We start from the raw sequence: 23823 nt of genomic DNA on the forward strand, positions 1-23823 counted from the left end.
AACTACCTGAAACAAGAGCTTTGAAGCGCGAATGTTGCGTGTTTTTCAGTACCAAGAGTGCGGGAATTTAGGGTCCTAATCATTGCGAATCTGTTTCTCGCATGCGCGTGCCACAGACGTGAGCCCGGTGGCGCACCTGCATCACTTGGCGCACCAGGTAGCGCACCACGTCGAAGAAGCTGGCGGCGTTCAGGAGCTCGTTGATTTCTAGCAGCTCGTGTGCTTCCTTGAGCGCGTCCTTCAGCTGCACCGACTCGGACATGTACCGGTAGCAGGACCTGCGTCACCCAAACGGTGGGGTCTTCGTGTGGAGTCCTTGCTCGATTCGTTAAGGTCATGTCAATAGAGAAAAGAGAATTTCGGCAAGGATTTGTTGTCCGCATAGAGGCGCCACAATCACTCTGTCCCGACCACGGTGAGCAATGGTTATATTTTGTGGGCGGGTCGCTGCCGAAGTTTTGCGATGCACAGGCATGGACGGGAATCTTTAAATACAGAAATGCACTCTTGGGCACCACGTGACACTTTACACGTTCACGCCCGGATTCTGCACGGCCGACTGGCTCGGGTGAATAACACAAATGGTTAAAAATCTGCATTTTCGGATATTGATTTTGTTTGTACGAGAAGTAGTTATGTGAGTGGTCTCATTTTGAAAAGAAAAAGTGTTTTGAAATTAACGCACGAATGCATCTTGGGCGGCCGTCTCGTACTCCCCTACTTTACATGAAGCGGCCGTTTCGGTGCTCTTCGCCGGAATCGTTGTCATTATGTGAAACCAGTGGTCGTGTGTTAGTATGTCAGCGCTTCGTAAGCGTTTGTGAATGGGTTTACGAGTATATAAGGAAAGGCGCGACGGCAAAACGTCTTAGAGTCACTGGACTCCCACGAAAGAGATTAAGAAAAAAAATGGAAGGCGCAGATTAAAAACAAATTAGACGACTTCTAGACAATGCCTAGCCGGGGTTGTTGTAGCACAAGGAACCTGTCGGGGCGTTGTCGGAGAGCTGCTGGTTCGGTGACGTCACTTGCGGTCGTCACTTCGTTTGGTGACGCTCAGTGGTATGTGACGTCACATACCTTGGTCATGACCCCGCATCACGTGTCACGCTTAGTCATACACCTCATCATACAAACCGACCATGTGTGACAAGCGACAGCACACACGCCTCGAAGACTTCTCAACGGGCTCCTCATGCTTCGCATAACTCTCGGCATCGGTTCAGGTGTGACACGCGCCGCCAAACGGCCCGACGAGTTGTTTATGCTATCACATGAAAACGTAGAAAGTTTACATTTGTTTACATTTGTTCACGCTGAGTTCGCGACATTCGCAGCACAGTGTAAGTGTTGGCGTTCTTTGAAAAGCTTCATTCTTCATTCAAATTATTTACGCTTGCCGACAATTTTGAGGCGACACGCGGAAGGAGGCCGTGTGCTGTGGCTCTGAAGGGCTACCTTCCACAGCTCATATGTCGGGTCGGAATTTTTCTCATGCCCGAGTTTTCTTGAAATTACCAGACTGTGTGAAATAGTGTATAAATTGGTCTATAGAAGGGACAGGATGAATTACACGTGTGTCGGTACCATTTACTCATTAAGCAGGGTTCGTGAGAGTATTAGTACGTAGCCGCCTGATTACGTGTTATTCAAATTTGCTAAGGGTTTTGTGAGGAAGAGGATATTTCCTTCTTATGAACCTATAGTACTCTGTTATTTCCGCGTAGCTTAGTAACGGTGAGGCAGTGTCAGTGGTGTTAGAGAGAGACTGTGAGCCAGATGCTCGGAGGAGGAGGAGAGCTCTGGAAACTCTGTTGGCCGTCTTATTGCCCGTCGTTGAGAGGTACCCTGAGGTCCAGATGACCGGGACATTCGCGGGATTAGACCTTTCTGAACTTTGCAAACACGGAGAGCCCATGTTCCGCTGTTGTGAGCCCTACATGGCCGTTGCGACCCTATTCTAGGATTTCGCTAGTGCGATAGCTGCTTCTTCAGATGATGTGATATTCACTGCTTGGAGTATAGGCTGCTGGCGATTGAATCCCTCGGGGGTGAGGCTGCTACAATTGCTGCGAGTCCGTTAACGGGTCGGGCAGAATCGACGTAGACAGTGTTCTTGCTTCCATCCGAAAGCTTCGAGAGATGTCCAGCTCTGGCTATTCTGCGTCCTCCTGGCAACGGAATGGCCACTTTTGGCCTGGGGGACAAAGCCATAGTTGCGCTTACGCTGGCTCGGAAACAACACATGCGCACATGGGCTCTATACTAAATTGAGATGCAAGCTAATACGCAATGGAGAGCTATAATTTTATTAATTATTTCGAATAACCCGTCTGTTTATAAACATTATTTTAGCCCAATCTGTCTTGCTGCCACACACTGACGATTTCTGGAAGCGAAGAGAAGAGTGCTTTCTTCACCCATCTCTAGAAGACAGTTTATTCCAAATCTGTGCCGGTAAAATGCTGACAACAGTTCACCGCGTATTGCCGCTTTTTTTTTTTGGATGAGAGCAAGCCTGTAGCTTGCACTTCCTTTCGAAGCAAGTAGACTGACTAAAGAGGCTCTTATGCGCAAAAGTCTTGTCAAGAAATTCTTGCAGTGGTTCGTTGTGCCCCGTCAAGGCACCAAGACTTGTCATTAAATATATATAAATAATACTCACTGCGTGTAAGGTTATTTATTTATCTATTACTTCGCCTATAGCGCCAATTGGCATTTCAGAGGGGAAGGGTAATTAATACATAACCAGTACAGTAAAGTCGAGATACCAAACAACTGCCGCATGATTTCAAAACATCAAACAAAAGAATAAATATCAGAACAATGAGGCAAAGTCTTCGTTCACCAATGTGGCCGCGATTTCTTGTGAGAACGTTTAATGTATATTCGAACCTTATTTTTTTCTGTTTTCATCTTTCATCGAAAGATAGTATAGTGCTGGTGTATGGTAATGATAATTTGACTTTAACGTCCGAAAGCTGCGTATGGGCTATGAGTGATGCCGTCGTGGAGGGCTCCGAATTAGTTCCGACCGCGTGGGTTTTTTTCTAACCTGAAGTAACACACCACAGAGCACTGGCGTCTTTCCACATCACCTTCATTGAAATGCATCACCGTGGCCGTGATTCCATCCCGCGACCTCGATCTTAGAAGCCGAAGGCCAGCAATACAGGCAACTTTTCTGGAGAAAGGCGGGAACATCAGCATGAACAAGTAACGTGTCTTCCAGGCAACTTGGTTTGTTTATTTGCGGTACAGAGGAGCACTTCTCACACCTCTGAAGCCTTAACTCTGAGTAAGGTAAGGAGAAGCGTTGTAGTCATCTTTGCAGATGTCTTTGCCATAAGGGTTCTGTAAAGGCTCCACTATAGCAAAGTCCGTTGCCTGTTTACTTTTGGCGAAGAGTACGTAATGCATCTAGTCACACAAGCCAAACAGAATCAATTATTAATGCGCGAGCTTAGAACGGGCATGTGAATGAAAGCCCGGCGGCCGTCTGTCCGTGTACAGTGGAAGAGAGAGGAGGAGAAGCGTAGTCGGGAGGAGGAGGGTTCAGTGACGTCATGAGAGAGGAAGCGCAAAGCGCATACATGAGCCGCGGCTGATAGGGGAGAAGCCATAAAAGTGGCAAAGAATCGAAACACATGCAAAGAAATAATTTCTCAAAGCGAAGCTCGAATTGTCCCCGCTGTGAATGAATTCATTGTGTCGACAAAAATAGCTCACGAAATTGGAGTCCACATGCTAACGCATTCGCCTCGGCGTCAATCGCATTGCGAGGCGAGCACGCGCAGAAAAAGCAGCTAAGGGTCGTTGGTTCGAGCTGAATAAAAAGGGGACCTAGTGAATGCTCTGTGGCCTTTCACTTCGTGCAGTGTCTCTGGGTACTGCTGCATGCATGAGTAGTACCCTAGCAGCGCTGCAACGCGGTGCCGCGTTTCACTCTTAAAGGAGAAGCTTAAGCGTCCTCCACCTTTTTTTTTTTTTGGCTCAACCATGGATGGACCTTGGCTCTACCTAGTGTTTAGAATTGAGCCCTGACGCCACCACTTTTACAAAGAAAGCATATGTCTTCTCTTTAAGCATATCCACCACCCAACGTCTAAAGGCTATAGAAGCAACTAACTGTCATGACCCTATTTGTAGTATCCTTTATGGGAGAAGTATTCAGGGTCATACGGTGCGATAAATGTAAGTGTTTTATTGACAGAAATAAATTTAATCGGTAACTTTTATCATTGCGTGGAAACAATTTTATTTCCTTCGCTCTGATTCTACACTTGTTCAAGAAACGCATTTTTTTTGTTCAGAAAATCTTGAGTGGTTAATTTGCACGTCATCGTCCCAGCTGGAACGCCTGCGGGCGGCAAAATACTGTCTTCAGTATATTTACGTGAGCATTTTGTGAACTGTACGAGAAGCTTCATTAGGTTGACACATTAATTACACACTGCTAAACTGATCAACCTAATGGTAAGTTTAATTTCAACATAACTTTTGTATGATTGGATCGATTTATTAGTAACACATTTAAAAGGCGTTAGGCGGAATCTATTCGAAGAGCGCTCGCCTGTAGACAGGTCGCAGGAGGTGGACGCCGTAGCGCCTGTCCTCGTCGCGCTTGATCTTCACGTTTTGGAAGAGCGACGCGTTCATCTTCGCCAGCTGCCTGCCAGCTATGCCGGCGTGGAAGCTGGAGGTCGTGTTGCTCCACGAGTCACAAACGTGCCCGTAGAAGTCGGCGCACGGCTTCTTGGCGTCGTTCAGGAGGTTGTCCAGGTCCTCCTTGGCCTGCAGGCACTCTGCGCACGCAGATATGCAGGCGTGAACGAGGATTACAAGACAATAGACTTTATCTCGCTTTTTACTCGCTTTTAACTGAAAGTCTGATCGAATCCTTAAATGTGACACTTCGAAGCTATGAGTTGGTTGGGAGCAGGGTTGTCTTCGTCCTCGGGAGATTTGCTGCTTTGTACCACAAGTTCCATAGAGCGTGACTGAAGAACTGATGATGATTATGGATTTTTATGGCGCAAGGGCAGCTATGGCCAAAGAGCGCCATGTCACAAGGTATTGTTTCTTTTTCTCAAGGTGGGGTCAGAGACCCATTTCCCAAGCATTTCACCCTAAATAAGCCGAGCACCAGACCAGGGGAAAGCTTGTACCCATTGTATCACCGGTGGGTACCCGGCGGCACTGGGGATCGAACCCCGCACCTCCCGCATACGAGGCGGATGCTCAAACACTTGGCCACCGCTGCAAGGGGGCTGCAAGTAGAAACATTGCTCTAAACACCTGCGTCGAATGGATTGCGCTTGTGTCGTGAAGTATTGTAATCGCAGCACGAAATTGTATATCGCAGGAGAGGTTTGTGTACCTGCTTTCTGAACAGGAAGTGCTTAGGGTGCGATCAGGTTACGAAACTCCGCGCATTTCCCGCACCACTTTAAAGTTAAAAGGTTCGAAGGCTGTTAAGGGTCCATGAACAACTCTCTTGGCGTCGCCACTATGTTGCTCGTTGGACTTGCGCAATGATGGCGAGCGCTTTGTGCCTGCCCGCAGCAACCAAAGAGCAGCTGATTCTAGATCTGTCTCTGAAAGTGGGCCGCTGGACGCGTACCGTCGGAGATGCAGGCCACGGCGATGGGGAGGTTGGGTCCTGTGAAGAAGTAGTAGAAGAGGAGGCCCACCAGGAAGCAGAAGAAGAAGATGGCCAAGGTGCCGACGAGCATGATCGACAGCTCCTCCCTGCTGCTCAGAGAGCTCTCCGATTCTTCGCCCGCCCCTTGTCCTGGGTGGAGAAGCGGCAGCGTTCAGGCATTTTACCCGGTGGCCGAAATTCTCCGTACAGTTCGTACAAGGTAATATTCGTCACCTAAGAGGCCGAACAGCATGCACAATAAAAAATTCCACTAGGTGGCTAAAATAACAAAATATTTATAATTTTTTATGAATAAGGGCGTTCAAGCGATGTAAAGCTAGTTTCAGCACTACTTTATTGATGATGTATTAAAGAAATTTTTCCTGTTCAAAGAATTTGGGCTTAAATCTTGGCCTAAAAGGAAAAGGGAATCTTCATTAGATTTCTGACAATTTTAAGAGTTAGCAGGGAATAAAGAAAAAAATTCGCCGCCAATATTGCACACTGGCTCGATAAAATACTGCAGTTTATGTACGCTAACGCTGATGGTGCGTACAGTCTTTGCCAAAGGTACCCAGGCTGCATGGTTTGCTTCTTCCTCATATATTGGAGCCCCTACAGATTCCCTAAAAACCAAAAGGTATTGAAAGATTAGGAAAAGGGTTCTTTTAACCTCACAGGGATTTATAGCTTGATAGGTGCGATAAGTGTTCCGCTATACAAATGAGAAGCAAACCGGGCAGCCTGGCTACCTTTGGCAAAGAAGGTACATTAGGGCTGTCTGCCTAACACTAATAAATCATAAAGAAAACAGTTCCATTTCGCGTCCTCTCTCTCGCTGTCCAAGATATCACGTGTTTACACTCATCTTTGCACTGGTCAAAAATACAGCGCTGTTTCCGGTTGCGCGTTTCTTACAACACCGCTGCATCAGCGATATGTGATGCGCCGCGCCGGTCACATTAATCGCACGTTAACGGCTAAGAGCGTCCATTAAGCGCCGTATATGATGTTTAAACCTTACAATTGTTTGGCGACCTATACGGCGTTACAAGCTCAACTTTAAGTTATGGTGTCGGCCTATACGACGAAGCAACCATTTTGAGAGTAAATACGGTACGTATGCTGGGCAGCTGACAATAGCTTGGGTTGTAAGTGTGACGTATGAGATAGCAGTGCATGGGAATCATTCACGTGCTTGTTTCCTTTGCCTCAAGTGAGTGGATTCAAGCTTAACACCTGGAAGGGGGTCCTCAAATCTATTTCTTGTAGACGTAGCACTAGTGGGATGACAGCCATCTTTTCTTTGTTTCAAACATGTACAGAAGCACGGAAGAGAAAACAGAAAACCACGTTTAATTAGTAGTGCTTGGAATTTCTGCACTTTGAACTTCATTTGTTCAATGGCTGGCAAAAAATAACAAAAATATCATATAATGGTGACCTCAGCGGTGGCCTTGTGGTTTGAGCACCCGCCTTACATGCGGACGGTGCCGGGCGCCTACCGGTGATACAACTGATACCAGCTATTCCCTGGCCTGTTACTCGGCTGCTGCGGCGTGAAATATCCGCAGAAGGTGCCTTTAACCTCACCTTGGGTCCAGCGAAACACCTTATGTCTTATTTGTTTTGGATAAGCTGCCTGTGAACCATTAACGTTCGTCGTCGTCATACAATACCGGCCGGAAAAATGGCGACATTTTCATAACAACTGTTGAGAAAAAGTGCCCCAAATATGAATTTAATGGCAGTAATTAAGGGAATTCCCGGTCACGGTTTGGAGCTTGACAACGTTTACTGTTGAGGAAGTCTTGTTGTGTAAGAGGGTCGCGGTCGTGCGTAACGAGCTTAATGAGCCACACAAAGTATTAATCAAAGCGTCACATGGCTATTTACTTAAACGCGACGACGTCATTTCAAGCGGGAGGGTACCATGAAACCTGGTTGAGCGGAGTATCTGGCTATGTCAGTTGAAAAGGATGGAGCGCATCGTCGACGGCTTTGAACGAAACTGTGCCAAGCATACTGACGCGCGCAACTGCCTTAGTCATGGTTGCAGCAAACCTTGCTTCCCTTCCGCCCACAGTATAACCTTCTTCCACCAATCAGTTATTTGTTCCGTTCAGACGTCGTAGCTAACCAGTGATACCTGGCTCTACCTTGCGGTATCTCACACTGGGCGGTTGACTACACGGTCAGACTGCTGCTGTTGCGTGCGAGCGTCATTGCGCATGTTTACTTCGGAAATTCCATCAAGCCCACCCTGCACTGACTGGGGCCATTATATAAATTGCATGCTGTCAGCGCCGGGTTTGTCGCAGAGTCGAACAGTTAGGTGAGGCCAGTGATAGCGAGGGCGTGGTGGCGTCTCGTTCGGTGAAAAAGGCTGGAAACGAATGGGTAAAGACGGAATAGCTATTATCAGTGCATGCCGTATGAACTGAAAACGTCGAATCGAGATCGTTTCCGCCTCTCTCTCCTGCCCTTCCCCACTCATTTGTCTTTCTGAGCACAGAGCGCTGGAGACGGACCGCATTTCACCGCAAACTGAGTGACGTAACGCGAGTTGCCGCGGGAGAGGCCACATCGCGGATCACCGGTGAACAAGGCGTCTATGCTGGTGCAGTCGAAAATGGCATGACCTGGAAGGCACCGATATTACACGAGCCGCTGGTAAGTAGGACCGCGAGCTATATACTCAAAGCGATTCTCTTTTAGCACCCTGTCCTCCACCTGGATTTTTAAACCACTTGCGGTTTCAGCATTCCCCCCGTATGCCAGAAATGCGTCTTTCGGCTGCAAGAACCAAGGAATTCGGGAGGAGCGCATGTAGTTCCCTTTGCTGCCGCCATGCGGCTTATGGCTTTGAACATTAAAAAATAGCTCATTTATATCATTCGTGGCGTAAGAAAGAAAGAGAATGATCTAGTAGCTGCAAAAAAGAACGTGACTGCCCGCTAGGCCTAGCCACAAAGTCCGGGAGCTGTCCCTAATCCCTGGTAAACAAGAGACACGAGCAAAGACATAGAGGGCACTAACGAGCGGCAACTCTCAACGCACGGTTCGAAATGGTCTCGCTAATGTTACAGCGGATCTCTTAAGAGACCGCCACATGACTTCGCAGTGGCGTTGGAGCGATATTGCAACCGGAGGGCGATTCCGGTGTCGCAGGGTTGCCGGATGATGGCCGTCCACCGGTACCCGTGGCCGGAGGGTGACAGTTATATAAGCGCGATGTAAAAGCGTGACATAATGCAACGCATTTAGCAGGGCGTGGCTAAACGCGTTGCTTAACACGCAGCAAGAAAAGCTGGACTGAAAATCGCATTACTTCATGGGTAAACGTCCAGGAAATCTAATGGTTTAGGCATGCCTCTCTGCCAAAGGAAAGCTGTGGTCTACCTATATGCGTTGACTCACGGCGCATAGTCTTGCGAAGCACTTTGGCGATGCCTGCGGGGACGAGCAACGATTTGCGCCTGTTGCTTTTGCGGCGACGCTCGCGGCGGCGGCTGGCCTCGCCGCCAGTGATGTCCTGCAGGATGCTGCTCTTCTCTTTCGGACCTGTGGGCGAAGTGATAGCTTCGGTGGCAACCGCTTCGGGCGCATCGGCGACCTTCACGTCGGCAGCGGTGTTTGGGACTGCGGCGGCGCCCCCACCATCCTGGACCAGAACAGTGGTCGATGGGTTAGCCAGCTGTAAAGACGTTCCCTGCGGCCCTCAAGACAGCGTTATCTAGATGATCTGAGATAGCCCCAGTTAACCTCTTTAACGTTGGCTAAGCCAGCCAGTTTTACTGCCGAGGTATAAATCGAAAGTAGTTCACACCCAAGTTAGCCACTCATATCACTCTGCAAGAAGTTGAAGTCTAGGTTATGACAACACAGCAGCAAGCAAGAAGCCAGCGAGAGAATAGTCACAAATCGAGGACTTAGGAAAAATCCTCGCATATGCACCAGAAGTGGCGATGTCAGCCACCATGAAAACCGTCTAGCAGGAACGGAAGGGCGACATTCAGCAGAACTACGACTGACAAAATCTTCAGCGCCATGAAGACCTACCAGGACACCAAGCATCGTAACGGAAAAGAAGACAAGAAGGAGAAAAGAGAAGGAAGAAAAGAGATAACTCAATAAGCGCCCGCGATTCCCGTGGTCCGTTCCTCCGGCTGAGAGGTGCTGGTGGCGTACACTTCGATCTCTCATTTTTCTATTTCCTCTCCAAGTTAGGGCACCACATTTCAATTCTTAAAACTTTTTAAAGCAAACACTACTTTCTTCACTATCGTGGCTTTTTGATATATTTAATAATTGGCTCGTTTGACTCAACCCGCGATTCTACTGTGGTACAGACTGTGGCAAATCTCCATCTTGAGGCTCCCTCTTAATGGTTGCCTGTCTGTCGATGCAGTGCACGCGCGGAAAAGCAGTGGTGAGAGAAGGGGACGTCTTCTAGACCTCATCTTACTACGTGCACATTAAGTTCATTCTCATCGCTACCTAACTGTACAGCTTATACGTCACCAATGCCATTTCGCAAATGCTACGGAGAAAGACTGTCCATGCTGTTCACTCGCATGCACTGCACTATTATTGCATTATTATTATTGTATTATTATTATTAAAAGTACTGTTATTGCATTATTGTTATTATGAATGCACTGTTATTGGTTGATGTGGAAATAGCCGCCCCGCGATGGTGCACATTATAAACACTTAGCCATGATTGTGGCAATATGTCAAAATTATAGCCGCTCCTCACTCGCACACTTCCTTTCGCCCGGGGTGGCGCACCTGGACGTCCTTTCTGCAGGTCGTGATGCTTCAAATGCGTGACAACCACGCCTACATTGGCTAGACGCAGACTTTTATTCAATTGGCATTTTCATAGTTGCTGGTTTTGGCCACCGACATGTAATCATAAACGACTCAAAATAAAACATTTGACAGAAGTCTGTCTGCTTGGGGAAATTAATTTAGTAGAAAGATGACTGACGTCAATTAGGTTAATTTTTGAAAAACACGACGTTTCGGATCTGGCTCGGTCTCTTCTTCACGGTGTGACTACGGGCGAGGCGCAAAAGAAAGGGCCCAAGGGGTTGTATACAAGATTCCCTGCTCAGTCTGCCCGGCCTCGTACGTGGGGGAAACGAAGAACTTCGCCAAAAAAATGAGGTAACACAAAACGGACGTCCGACAAATGAACCGTCAGCGCAGCGCGGTGGCCGAACACTGCAAGTAATGTGACCATCGAATTGACTTTGACGGCACTATTGTACTGGAAACCGAAGCTAACCAGCGCAGGAGGCTTCTGCTTGAGTTGTGGCACGTACAACAGACACGAACGAATGTTAATTGCTCTCTGAGGACACTTCCTTTGTCTTACATCCATGGTTTGCGGCCATTGACCCAGAGGTATTCAACACGAGGGCTTAAAAAGCCAAGCTGCGCCTCGCCCGTAGCGACACCGTGAAGATGGGACCGAGCTAGTCCCGAAACACCGTGTTTTTCAAAAATTAACCTGGTTGGCGTCAGTCATCTTTCTACTAAATCATAAACGAGATGTTTCTTTTCATACCTCTGTCTTCTCAATGCCCTTTTTACGTGGGAGAGCTGGGTCACTCATCAACCGGACCTTCGTAGCCTTCCGTGAAATCGTCTGGCCAAACACTTCGTCTATGTCCTAGACCCACATCTACCACTGGTCCCTCCCAGGCTCCTGTACGACCCGCAAGGACACCTACACTTCACAATACAGACGTTGGTCTAGTATGGAAATGTTTTGCTCACTCTTGAATTCCTCATTTCGGGGCATGCGCCTGAAGGAGCAACACTGTAAATCTACACTATCTTTTCCTAGGGTGTTCGATGTTCTATGAGCGAGTTCCTGAGGTACACTGTAAAAAATTTTCTGGGGAATGAACAGACATTTTCTGGCTGCTGGCCTGCTTGAAAATAACTGGAAAAATCTGTTTTCTGTTTTAAATTCGTTGGTTATTTTACAATGTTACTTTTTCATTATTTGCCTCACAACCCGTGTAAAATTTTTATGAAATTAAATTTTCTGTTGTGAAGCAAGTCACTGGTTTTCAAATTTTTCTTTCTCATTATTTACAGAAAACTCGTACTATGCCTGCGAAGTTCACTTATCTGTTTTGAGTTATTCTGTTATTTTACAGTGTTTCTTTTCCATCATGTACAGAGAATCTGTGAATATAAAGTGAGTTCAGTTTTCTGTTTTCAACCGTCCTATTATTTCCCTTATATTTTTCTTTTTGGTTTGCAGAAAATATATGTGACAATCGTGCAAAGTTCTGTTTCCTGGTTTCCGCACAAAACACGGCCTCAATGCAAGCATAAACAGAAAGTGCAGATTAAATTACAAATACGATCTTTACGTCGTTTACACCAATGAGAGTGAGAGACTGGCCAAAGGATGACTATAGAATTTGTTAAAAATACACGCATCATGGATTTTTTCGTGGGGCTAAGCCGTGCCGTGGGGCTTTAGTTGCACCTGCGGAAGTCCTAACATGCGGAGGTGTTGAGGACGGGAACCGCAGTTACTTTCGAGAGGTATGGAACGCTGGCGATGAACGAGCTAAGATGTGTGGCCAAAAACCAAACCCAGTGTGCTGCATATTCTTTACAAGCATAGTACTCGCGAACAAAACTCTCTATTCTCCAAACTGTGAAGCGTACGTCTCCATTGTTCTCGAGCATTAGGGCGACATGACTCGCCAAGCATAAATGCCATTCTGGTTTGCTTTCGCACGAAAAATGTATTACTTTTCTCGAATGTATTATGCTACTGCATGCTTACGCTACAAGCGTTGGTTGTCTCACCTGCGAAGATTTGGGGGCAGCGCCCTTCTTCGCTTTGAGTTTGCCGGCTCCGGCACCTGCCGTAGAGGACACTTCCCTGCTGGCCTTTGTTACCTTTGCGGCCTCCGTGGTTGGAACTTCTTCTTTACAGGCTTTCCTTCCCTTTCCAACCGTCCCGGATTGACCTTGACGCAGAGCGCAGAAAGACGCATTTACTCCTGGGAGCTCACACGCAAAAACTACAAACTCCTAAGCAACCCTTAGGAAGCCTGACACGACAGCGTTAGAAGTCACATAGGCCTCCCTTCGCAACTCCACAAGCAACTCCAAAAGCGTGCGTACTATAAGGTACGCACGTAAGGTACGCACGCATCAGTCTCGCAGCCTCTTTCTGAGAAGCGTTGCACCTTGTCACCGTGCACCTTGTCACATGACTCAACGGGCCAAGCACTGAGCAGTGGAAACTCTACACGCTCTGACTACTGTGCAGCTGCCACCCCGCCAGCCCCTCGATTTTTGATTGGCTGATTGAGCAACTTTTATTTCCATCAGAAAAGACGTTTCTCCCCGCACCCGGAACGCAGGCCTAGGAGTCGGGGAGTTGCCCGTACACGGTCAGAGGCTGGCTGGCAGTCCTCGACTGGTAGCGGCCTCTTCCGCCAGAAGGATGGTGGTGCGCTGGATATCGGAGTCCGGGCTTCTTAGCAGGGTCTCCCAGGCATCTCTGCTATCAATATTTTTGGCCGCCGAGGGAGAATTTGGGCACACCCAATTTATGTGGTTGAAGGTCCCTCTTGCCCCCACAGTGTGTTCATCGATCATGCGACCTCAGCTCTGAGTACACTTGGTAAGCCCACACCGGGTTCATAAACGTGTTGGTTAGTAGCCGCCTCCACGCGACAGCTTCTCTATTTTGTGTCTGGTGGGGTTACCAGCCGACGTCCCAATTTGTAATGGTCAACAATTTCCCCGTAATTTGGAGGCACTTCTTTTTCCCCCAATTCTCGGGGGGTCGGGGGGCTCTACGGCTACCCGGAAATATAGAATTCTGGCTAGCTCGTGAGCCGCCTCGTTACCGGGGACGGCAGTGTGTGCAGGTGTCCGAATTAAATTAATATTCCTGTCCAGTGGTTGTTGGCTAAAGATATTCGCCGCTTCTGATGAGATCCAGCCTCTTCAAAAATTTTGAATGGCAGTTCTACTGTCGCTTACGGCGAATTTTGCTTTTGTTCCTACGCAGGTCCGCGCTACAACTTCCTCCGCAGTCTCTGCCTGCCTGTTTTTCTGTCTGTTTTCCGTTGCGCTGAGCCTCTCAGTTCGCGCACCGCTTCCGCTAATTCTATCCATGTGTTATGTACCACTAACCCAAGCTGTCGCTCCGTCGAGGTACCCACGGGTAGCCCTATTGCCTAGCCAGAACCACAGCCGTGTCTTGTCAATTCATGCAGCGCCTCTGGGTACTGATCCGGAGTACCCGGGTTCGAACCCGACCGAAGCTGCCGCGTTTCGATGGAGACGAAACGCTAAGGCGACCGTGTGCTGTGCGATGTCAGTGCACGTTAAAGATCCCCAGGTGGCCGAAATTATTCCGGAGCCCTCCACTACGGCACCTATTTGTTCCTTTCATCTCTTAGTCCCTCCTTTATCCCTTCCCTTACGGCGCGGTTCAGGTGTCAGCCATATGTGAGACAGATACTGCGCCATTTTCTTTCCCCAAAAACCAATTTTCATTTTCATTTGGCTTAATATCAAAGGTTCATTTCTTTTGTACCCGCCGCAGTGGATCGCCGACTTTGGCTTTTGTTTACTAATACCAGGGTCGAGGGGCGGTTTCAATATTGGTAGCGGAGACCGCATTTCGATGGAGGCGAAATACAAAAACGCTCCCGTGGTGTGTGATGTAAGCACGTGTTAAAGAAACCCAACCATTCTAAATTAATCGCGAGCCCTCCGCTGCGGCTGTCCCCAATAGGTCATGTGTCGCTTCGGGACGTTAAACCCCAAAATTTTTAATTTCATCAGTCTTCACGCTCCATCGTGTAACATTCTATAAAACGTTTCAATTGTATGCGAACAATTAGGTCGTTAAAAGGAGGGCTGGAAATATCTCAGGGGTTTGAGCCAATCAGGACCATTGTGGATCTCCGTTTGTAACACTGATAACGCTTTCTTAACTGCACTAAACTTCACAAACTTTAGAAATACGCCGGTAGAGAAAAACTAACTTCCGCTCCTGTCCTAGCTTTTTTTTTTTTCATTCGTCTGTGCGACTAACTTCTTGCTGATAAAATATGTTTCCTTCCCGAGGAAAATATCCAACATTAACGTCGCTTACGACACCTGGTGAAAGGGACACAAACTAATGGCGCGTTCAGAATAGCTGCTCGTGAATATCAGCAACGCGTCCCGTTGTTGCAACTTACGGCTGGCATCCGCGGTTAGCTTGTCCCCGGCGGGTGCTGCGCTATTCGCTTCATTGACAGCTGGCTGGGAACTGATGGCGCTGCCTGGCTTGGTGGCACTGGTCTTCGCTCGGGGACGAGCCTTGCTATCCGCTTGGGTGCCGGTCACTACGGCCGCGGAACTTGCGAGCTCCTTGTTGGCAGCAGCTGCGTTGGCAAAGTCAAAGTCAAAGTCAAATTTATTTTTCTCCGAGAGGAAGAAAGGGGGCAACGGAAAAAAGCTGCACATGCGCAGCTTGACGAAGCCCGGCCCCCTTGGGTACAGTTCAGCAGCAATTCAAGAAAAATAAACAAAGGACGCTCAATGACAAGCATTGTACAAGATATATACATATGGACGACAATGTCAGGGTTTTATACGTGAGATGCAAAAAGTAAGCGGCTGACATAATACAATGCACATGGTACAGGGCGTAGTTGCAGCAATATGTAAGCAAAAATGTCGTTAGCTGCACGATATAAAGAAAAAAGGAAGGGATATAAAATCATACAGGTGGGCAATAGTGCAGCGGAGGATAAGAAATGAAGCCAGAGACAATGGTGAGGGTATTAACAGAAAGCGGATGCATTACGATCTAATTTTTTGAAAAGTGAGCGTGCAGATTCTGTATTTGTATCAACACCAACGCGACTGAGTGCGTTCAAGAGGACGGCGATGTGGTACGATAAAGATTGATTGCCATATGTTGTGCGGCAGAAACGTTCGACCCATGAATTATTGTGTCTGGTGTTATGACTATGAGTGCGCGTGTCAAGGTTGAATAGCTGAAGAAAATACTGATTATTGGTGCGAACAGCAGTCTTGTACTGGCAAAGAAGGCGGAACGAATACATGGTTTCAATTGGAAGTATGCGATAGGATGCGAAGTATGCGGACGTATGATCACGGTATGAAATATTCGCAATGGCTCGAATTGCGCGTTTTTGACATATTTTTAGTTTATGAATGTTTTCTTTGGATGTGGTCGCCCATACAAGATGACAATAATTAAGTGCAGAAAAAAATAAGGCGTTGTACACCATCCTTTTTACTTTTGTAGGTAATATATGCCGATTCCTACTCAATATTCCCGCGATTCTGTTTAATTTGTAGCAAACGTGTTCAATGTGCTTATCCCAGGTTAAGGTTTCTGAGAAAAAGACCCCAAGTGATTTAACGTGCGTTCCTATATCAATTTCATCATTCGCTAGAAATAGCTTTTCTGTGGGAGTGACAGTGGTGTTTCTTGCACGAAAAAGTATTGCTTGAGTCTTTTTTGCATTAATTCTCAGAAAGTTATTTTCGGACCAACGCTTAACAAACTGTAATGCTATATTTGCTGTGTGTATCAAATTGTTTGGGTTATCTCCGGTAATGAAGAGCGCGGTATCATCTGCATATCCAATCCATTGTACCTCGCTTATAGTGGAAAAGATGTCATTTATGTAAAGAACAAATAGGAGGGGACCGAGAATACTGCCTTGAGGGACACCGGAAGTAAGTTTTTTGACGCTGGAATTTTTATTATTATGGCTAATATACTGAGAGCGGTGTTGAAGGTACGATGATAAGAGAGCATTAGAATTTCCCCGTATGCCATAATGCTGAAGTTTCATTATTAACGTTTTGTGACACACGCAATCAAATGCCTTTGAAAAATCTATATATATGCCTAAAACTAGTTTCCTATGCTCTAGAGCGTTAATAATGATTTCTTTTTGCGTTAAAAGAGCTGATTCTGTGGATTTTTGTTTCAGAAAACCGTGTTGGCAAGGTGAAATGAGTGAATGCTTGCCTAAAAATGAATAAAGACGAATGTGCATAATTTTTTCTAAACCTTTAGAGAACACTGGGAGAATTGAAATGGGTCGAAAGTTATTTATATTATTTTTGTCACCTCCTTTGTGTATTACAGTCACCTTGGTTATTTGCATTAGCTCTGGAAATGTATTTAGCTCAAAGGCTAAGTTATACATGCTAGTCAACACTGGAGCGATGATATCAATAATGTATTTAATAGGGGCAATTTGCATGTCATTTGCATCACGAGATTTAGAATTTTTGAGGTTATTATATACATAAATCACTTCACTTTCATTAGTGGGAAAGAATACCATACTTCCAGAGATATTAGGGATGCAATCTGCAGTGGGAGAGTAAGCTGTGCTTGCGCAGTCAGTTTCCCCAACGGAGACAAAATGCGCATTGAACGCATTAGATAGATCAGTGCCGCTTATGTCTTCATTGTTGATTTTTATGCTGGTGATGTTGGAATGACTGATTGGTTTAATGATCTTATTTAGGCGTTTCCACAACAGTTCGACGTTCCCGGATGCGTCATGCAGATAGGTAGCAAAGTATTCGTCCTTGGCAACTTTGAGCTCTTTATTTACCCTATTTCTATATGTTTTATACGCTTTTAATAAATTTATGTCCTTGCTTTTCACAAATTTCCAGTAAAGATGGTTTTTTATGTTAATTTTATTGACCAGATCCCGTGTTACCCACGGTTTCCGCGATTTCCTGTTCCTTCGTCGCGCTACAGATGGAAAGTGCTTTTGGTAAAGATCTGTAATTTGACATACAAGGGCTTTGTACATTGCATTTACATCAGTGCTTGAAAGAACATGGCTCCAGTCATGACACTGAACATCGGCTCGAAAAGATGCCAAGGAAGATTGGGTTATGTCTTGTCTACAAATCGGCGGATCGTTTGAAGGTGCAGGATAATCTTTTACATGAATGAAGGCGAAAATCGGCAAGTGGAGAAGCGGAGTTTACAGTAAAAGAATCAGAGGAGTCGCTCACGAGATCGACGCAGAGTTTCAGCGTCAGCTGCGTATGTAAAAGGGAATGTAGGCGGGAATTCACACGTGATTGTTCATGCAAGAGAAAAAAAAAATACTGAATGGAGCGTCAGGTCATGCAGGCGACCTCCACAAGCCTAGTCCTCTTGAGACCGTTTTCTTCCCGCACCGACCACCTCGAAATCAGCCCTTCCTGAACGCTGAGACCCAGTCTTGGCTAATAATACGCACCCTAGGCTGTTATGCGGGCCCGACTTTTCAGCTTTCATTTTCCTGACTAAGCTGCAAATTTGTCATGTGACGTGCCATGACGCTCCTTCCCGAGATTATTTTTGGTTTATAGATCAGTCCACACGCGACCAGAAGCTCCTACAGCGACATAAAGTTGAAGTTGGTGGTGTTCCGGGTCGTGACTGAACTGTCCCGCACTGCAATCGTAGAGCGGGTGCAATGTCATACTACCTTGCTACGTTATGACGTCTCATCACGCGGATGATGACCAGGACATGTAGCGAGGATGGGTTACTGCTATTACAGTTGCGCTGTTAAATAAAAAATCAGGGAAGTGAAGCCAACCGCAGAAACGACTCCATTCAAGTCGAGCATTCAGACTGTGGTAGCGGGAGCAAAAAGACAAAGGAGAGAAGGGCCGACTACTTGCGCAAAATGTATAGGAAAAAGCCCCCTTCACCTCAAACATATGCAATCGAATCTTGTTATAATGAAACGGTTTATAACGAAATAATGGATACAACGAAAGAATGATGATTCCTCTTATAACGAAGCTATTGATACGAACTAATCGCCGGGCCTCTTCAACTTCGTCATAACGAGGCTCAACTGTACAAGCCGTAGGAAAACATTTACTCAAGTGTAAGTGTCCTACTGTCCATGTTCTATACTGTCGTGTGGAGGGAGAAAGTTAACGGAAACATATGCACATTCTAGACGCTCGTAAAGGGAGTGGTTGCGCGGGTGGAGTGTCTCGTGATCTAAGCCTGCAGTGTAGCCGTGATAATTATGCATGTCTGCTGGGCATCTTCTGCCGCGTGAACTTCGTCGAACAGTTTTTTAAGTTGTAACGCGGTCTTCGTGGATCGATCATCTCACTTCGTAGGCCCTGGAGAGCACCACTCAGGCGTTCCAGACAATCGGTCTCTGGGCTAGATACGTATATTACGGTCCAGAACAATGAACTTCGCTTTCAGTTTAGTTTATTGCAAATTTAAGTTTTATGTATATATAGAAATTCGACCTAATGAAAGACGTTTCTTTTTGAAGCAGAATTTTAGAAGGAAGATTCAAAGATCTTTGTAAAAGGTATTGGCAAAATGCAGGGAAGAAAAATAATAATCAGGACGAAGGCCATGATTAGACAAGTGAGACTCGTAAATTTTCAACTATACGTACTTATTTCAACCCATTCATCTATGCCCCGCTAGGCGAAAGCCTCAGAGACGCTCGCGTGTCTTTTTCGCTGTATTTATCAAGACGTGTGGTATACCAATAACACTCCCCGTAAACTCCCTTAGTCTTGTTAAACGGACGCGAGTTAATGGCTCTTTCAGGAAAGCTTCTCGCGGAGAGCGGCCCATCGTTGCAGCTTACCAGTCGTTTCCGCTGCAGCCTCGTCCTCTGTGGGCTTTGCGGTCTTCGTGTCGCTGGCCGCCGCCTTGGACGCACCGGGGCGGCTACGCTTGCCCTTAGCTCCCGTGCCTGCCGCACTGCTCCCCTTGGAGCCGAGAGTCCCTGCCGCCGAACTCGGTGGCTCCTTGCTGAGGCCAACTGCGTTGCAGTTCGGGTGGTGCGAAGTGAGCGCACAGGGAACGTGTCGCATTCCTTACGGTGTGTTAGATGATCGGAACGATTTCACTGAGGCCAGTAATCTATTCAGGTTGACCTGGCATACAAAGGAGTCATGTTCTCCGTAGACCGTACGAAGCGTATACTATTGCGCTCTGCATTATTTGCAACGCGTGAGCAACGGCCAGAGCGGGCTGGGTGGCAAGCAAGTGACACGTCACCCGCTACGCTATCTTCTCCGCCTTCTCTTTACTTTTGAAGGCATGACACTGTCATATCGATGAATGTGTCTGGCGTGTTAGACGAAGCTTGTTTTGGTATGTCATGACAGCCTACTACTCAATTTCAAAACCAGTAAATTACAGGTTTCGTTTCGAAATTAAAAATTTAAGGCAATACAAGGCAATAATGCTATGAGGTAATAATATAAAAAGGTCCATGAGCAAAAGTGCGAATGACAGACGCCGCCCGCGGTCCTAAAGCTGTGAACATAAGATAATTGTCAGATAGGCACTAAGTGCTCGACAGAGTTAAAAAAAACGGACGGCTTGAAAACTGGGACTGTTATAACTAAATATTGCCTTTAATAAACGTTTTTCCATGTACTATCATCATTGTTTACAGCGACTTCCTTCATTTGATTTTGTATACTTTTTGTATGTGATTTCAGCTCCAGTACTAACCATTATTGGTTGCGCTCCCGAACATGGTAAAAGCGGTCAGAGCTGTTTATTGTCGGACATTTGCATATTAGAGGGTTTAGAGGTTTTAGAGGCACAGAGGTGTTTGGGAAAGAGAGTGAGAGCCCTATTTCCAAAACATACATACAACTGCACATTTGATGTTTGTGAAAGAGTGGGAGATGGGACTGCAGCTGTGAGTCTACAGGTGTCTGTAGAGAAGATGTCTACAGCGCACCTAACTTTAGACCGTGTGAAGTGCAACAAGCGCCGCAGTATCTTTCACTGTTTCTAAAAATGTTTCATTCAATCAGAAATTCTCTTCCAGCGTTGGTAAATTATTTTTTCAATAATCGTCTTTGTTAATCCTTGCCAGAAGAGGGTGCCGATTTTGAAGGCCAGCCGAGAGGCAATCTTTCAGCAATGTGCTCATGGATTTTGGGGTTCAACGTGTTCATAATTCTAGATACTTTTAAAAGTGAGTTCAGCAATTCTCATACGTTCGCGTCTTAGAACCTGTGCCACCACTGCATCAAGAACGAGTGTGCACGGGCTGTTTCGCTGAACATTACCTGGCTGACCACCTCTTTTCTTTTTACGTGAGCACCCTTTATTTCGTTTTTTTGTGCTGCAAAGGAACGGAGCCGCCTACTGTAGGACTTTATCTTCATGACATCATAACAAGTCCAAGGAAGCCGCGTTGACGACGCCAACACACTCATGGGTGGTTCCCAAACTTCTTAACCATGTAGAGGGAAGAAGTACGCGGGGGATTAATTACGCTATAGCGTAAATGCTTAATTCTTATATATGCAGAAGGTCATTGTGTACTTTACATTCATAGAACCCCAGGAGCTATCATACTCCTCGTGGCGCGGTGGTGCAGCGGTTAAGCGATGCGCCACTGCCCTGCCATGGCAGGTGCCCCCAGTGGTTGGCCTTGTGTGGCCCAGGTTACTCTTCCCGAGTGACCAATCATTAATTTAACTACCACCTGTCATGGTAGGCAGTTTGCTCACTATCCGGTGGGTAGTTTGTGATGAGTTCCTCAAGGTCACGTGAACTAGGTGGCCCACTTAAACTGTTCTATGGCGGACCACCTACCAGAGTCATGCTGTGATTTTACGCTCGCAACGCCGACGCCGGATTTTATAGACAACGGGGCCTTTAACGCTGTGGTGTTGAAGAGTTTGAGGGGTGATGCTCACATTTAGGATACCAGAGTCGTCTCCTTTCCGCTCTACGGCTCTTCGGAGCAAGCCAATTTGCCCTGCATTGCACTCGGTCCACCGATTCGCGTTGCAAGTCATACTAATCGCGATAGTACATATATGTAGTAGCACTATCAAAAGCAACGGTTTTTTGGCAATCGAAAAAACTCGTTATTTCTCGACTGAGGTGTAAAGTTTTTCGCGGGTATTGCTCCGCTAGAGGAACCCATAAAAAAGTAAGACATTTGGACCTCACTAGCACTTACACCATTATCAGGAATTCGGGACAAGCACTTCTAGTTCCTTTCGCTGTCATCATGTGTCTCATGCCATTGCACATTGAAAATAGTGCGTTTACAACAGCCGCGACGTAAGAATGAAAGGGAATGACCGAGTGACCGCAGAACAGAATCCGATAGACCGCTAGGCTTAAAAGCACTGGGTGGTCACTGTTTCGTAATCCTGGGGTTATGTATGTACCTATTTAGTTGAATGCTCATTATGCCTTCCTCCTAAAACTGCCGCTGCCTATACCTCTAGCTATTGATCCTGGTGGGCTTTGAAGTGGACGCACTCGTGGGAAGGTTGTTCGTGTAAGGGTTGAGGTTGGTCACTTTACCCCAAAGAAAGCTGAGAGCCCCACGCCGCAGCGGAGTACGCGTGGTTCTCGTGCCGGGGGAAAGCCAGTTAAGTGCAATTAGGTAAACAGCGCAGAAACAATGACGATGGACAGGGGAAGAGCAGACATTGTTCTTTTCCGAACCAGAAAAATTGGGAAAATCTATGTCTACCTGTGAACTCTGAGACATCGCATAAAAAAATCATATCCGTGCAAAAGTCATAACACGGTTTTGTATAAGCCGGAGGTGTATGCTCAAATCTTCTGTCAAGTGAAGTATATTCGGGGCAAGCGGGCAGATGCACGAATGAGACTGAAATAAAGCCATCATGGCGTTCACAAAGACAATTTGGGATGCCTGGGAAATCCTTGTAGTATTGGCACACTGAGTGCCAGATTAAAAGAAGCAATGTGTTTTATATGCACAATGAGAAATATGGCTGTGCGTGTAACTTTTAAGTCCACCGATATCAAAGCAACAGCGAAAGGACTAAATCTCTTAACGCAGCTTAGCATTTATGGCTTTAACGATCAGTATCACTCGTTCATAATTTTCATGCCTGGCGGTATGTCGTTGAAATAAACGTCGTTGGAAGTCAGCGCTCGTCATGTGTGCTTCATCTGTTCGTAATTATTGTTTCTGCGCTGTTCACACCATATACAAAAATAACATGGCACAGCTGCTGCTCTGGTTATTAACTTACAGTCCATGCCAAAAGTAGCTGAGCAACTGTGTTTCTTGGCTATGTAGCGGAGAATGCATGGCACCCCCTAAGCTCTAAATCTGAGCCAGGCAAGGAGAACCGCTGTCCTTACCTTCCGTGACCATTCAGTTTTTACCATAGCCGAAAACGCCCCACTCTATGGCTAAGAAGCTAACCCCATTTTGGGTAAATTATGGCAAAGACGGCATGTATTCTTAAAATCGATTATTGGTAATATAGTCCTCGCCGCGATTATAACGCTCTACCAAATCTACAAAAAATCATTTCGACAGTGTGTAAAATTTTACTCTCGATGTTACAGATAACGAAAAGTCATTTCTCAGGGGAGAACAAGAGAGTGCGCTGGGGAGGAAAATGAGGCTGCGTAACAGTAGCTTATTTAATTGCCGTTAATTGAGGTGCCCGAACGCAAAATTATAACATCTACAGCTGGGGTTGAAATTAAGATTTCTTTTTAAATTGCAATATGAAATAACCATATTAACTCTGTGATTGTGTCTTCTATTTACCTGTCAGCTGCTGCCTACTTTTCACCTCACCCCACATCTAAATTACGAATTAACATATCAAGACCAAGGTGACATTTAAGCTTCACAACGGTGGAAACAAGGTAAAAGAGACCCACCTTTAGACTTTGTTGACTTCGAGCTCTTTTGCGAGGCCTTGGTATCTGCTGCCTTTGTAGTGCTGTCCATGACGACAAAGGCCACCAGCAAGACGCTGTATGTACAGCAGGAAAATATTAATTACATTTTGTTGCCAAAGGCGTGGCAGTAAAGCTAAAAAAACAACAACAGCACACAGTATTACCATATGACCGCATCTGTTCCAGTGACAAGGCATGCCTTGAGAGGCGTGTTTTGAGATTTCACAAATCCCAGCTTGAGAAGTTATTTGTCATAAGCCTTCCAGTAAGAAAAGTCAACTGCTGATGAATAAATCCTCTCTGCTCATTGCCTAAGATAGGTGAGACATTTGTCGTGCGCTCTAAACATATGGCCTTAAAGGGCAACGGCACAACTTTTTCAGCATTCCGCGATATACAAGGATCCAAATCTATACAGGCT

The 23823-nt window shown here is 46.3% G+C and overlaps 1 protein-coding gene across 1 annotated transcript in view; it reads right to left on the minus strand.

The window, feature by feature from the left end:
- The window catches only part of LOC144129785 (uncharacterized), a 47133-nt gene extending 23678 nt beyond the window's left edge, over window positions 1-23455 (minus strand). Inside the window, exons 1-8 of the mRNA XM_077663857.1 lie at window positions 23382-23455; window positions 19327-19503; window positions 14893-15078; window positions 12491-12654; window positions 9065-9308; window positions 5624-5794; window positions 4574-4805; window positions 137-278 (exon numbers count right to left, since the gene is read on the minus strand). Coding sequence (XP_077519983.1) covers window positions 137-278; window positions 4574-4805; window positions 5624-5794; window positions 9065-9308; window positions 12491-12654; window positions 14893-15078; window positions 19327-19503; window positions 23382-23451 — 1386 coding nt within the window. The 5' untranslated portion in view covers window positions 23452-23455. The remainder of the gene's footprint in view (window positions 1-136; window positions 279-4573; window positions 4806-5623; window positions 5795-9064; window positions 9309-12490; window positions 12655-14892; window positions 15079-19326; window positions 19504-23381) is intronic.
- Window positions 23456-23823: the final 368 nt, after the last annotated feature.

The sequence above is a fragment of the Amblyomma americanum genome, chromosome 4, assembly GCF_052857255.1.
Source record: "Amblyomma americanum isolate KBUSLIRL-KWMA chromosome 4, ASM5285725v1, whole genome shotgun sequence".
Lineage (NCBI taxonomy): Eukaryota > Metazoa > Arthropoda > Arachnida > Ixodida > Ixodidae > Amblyomma > Amblyomma americanum.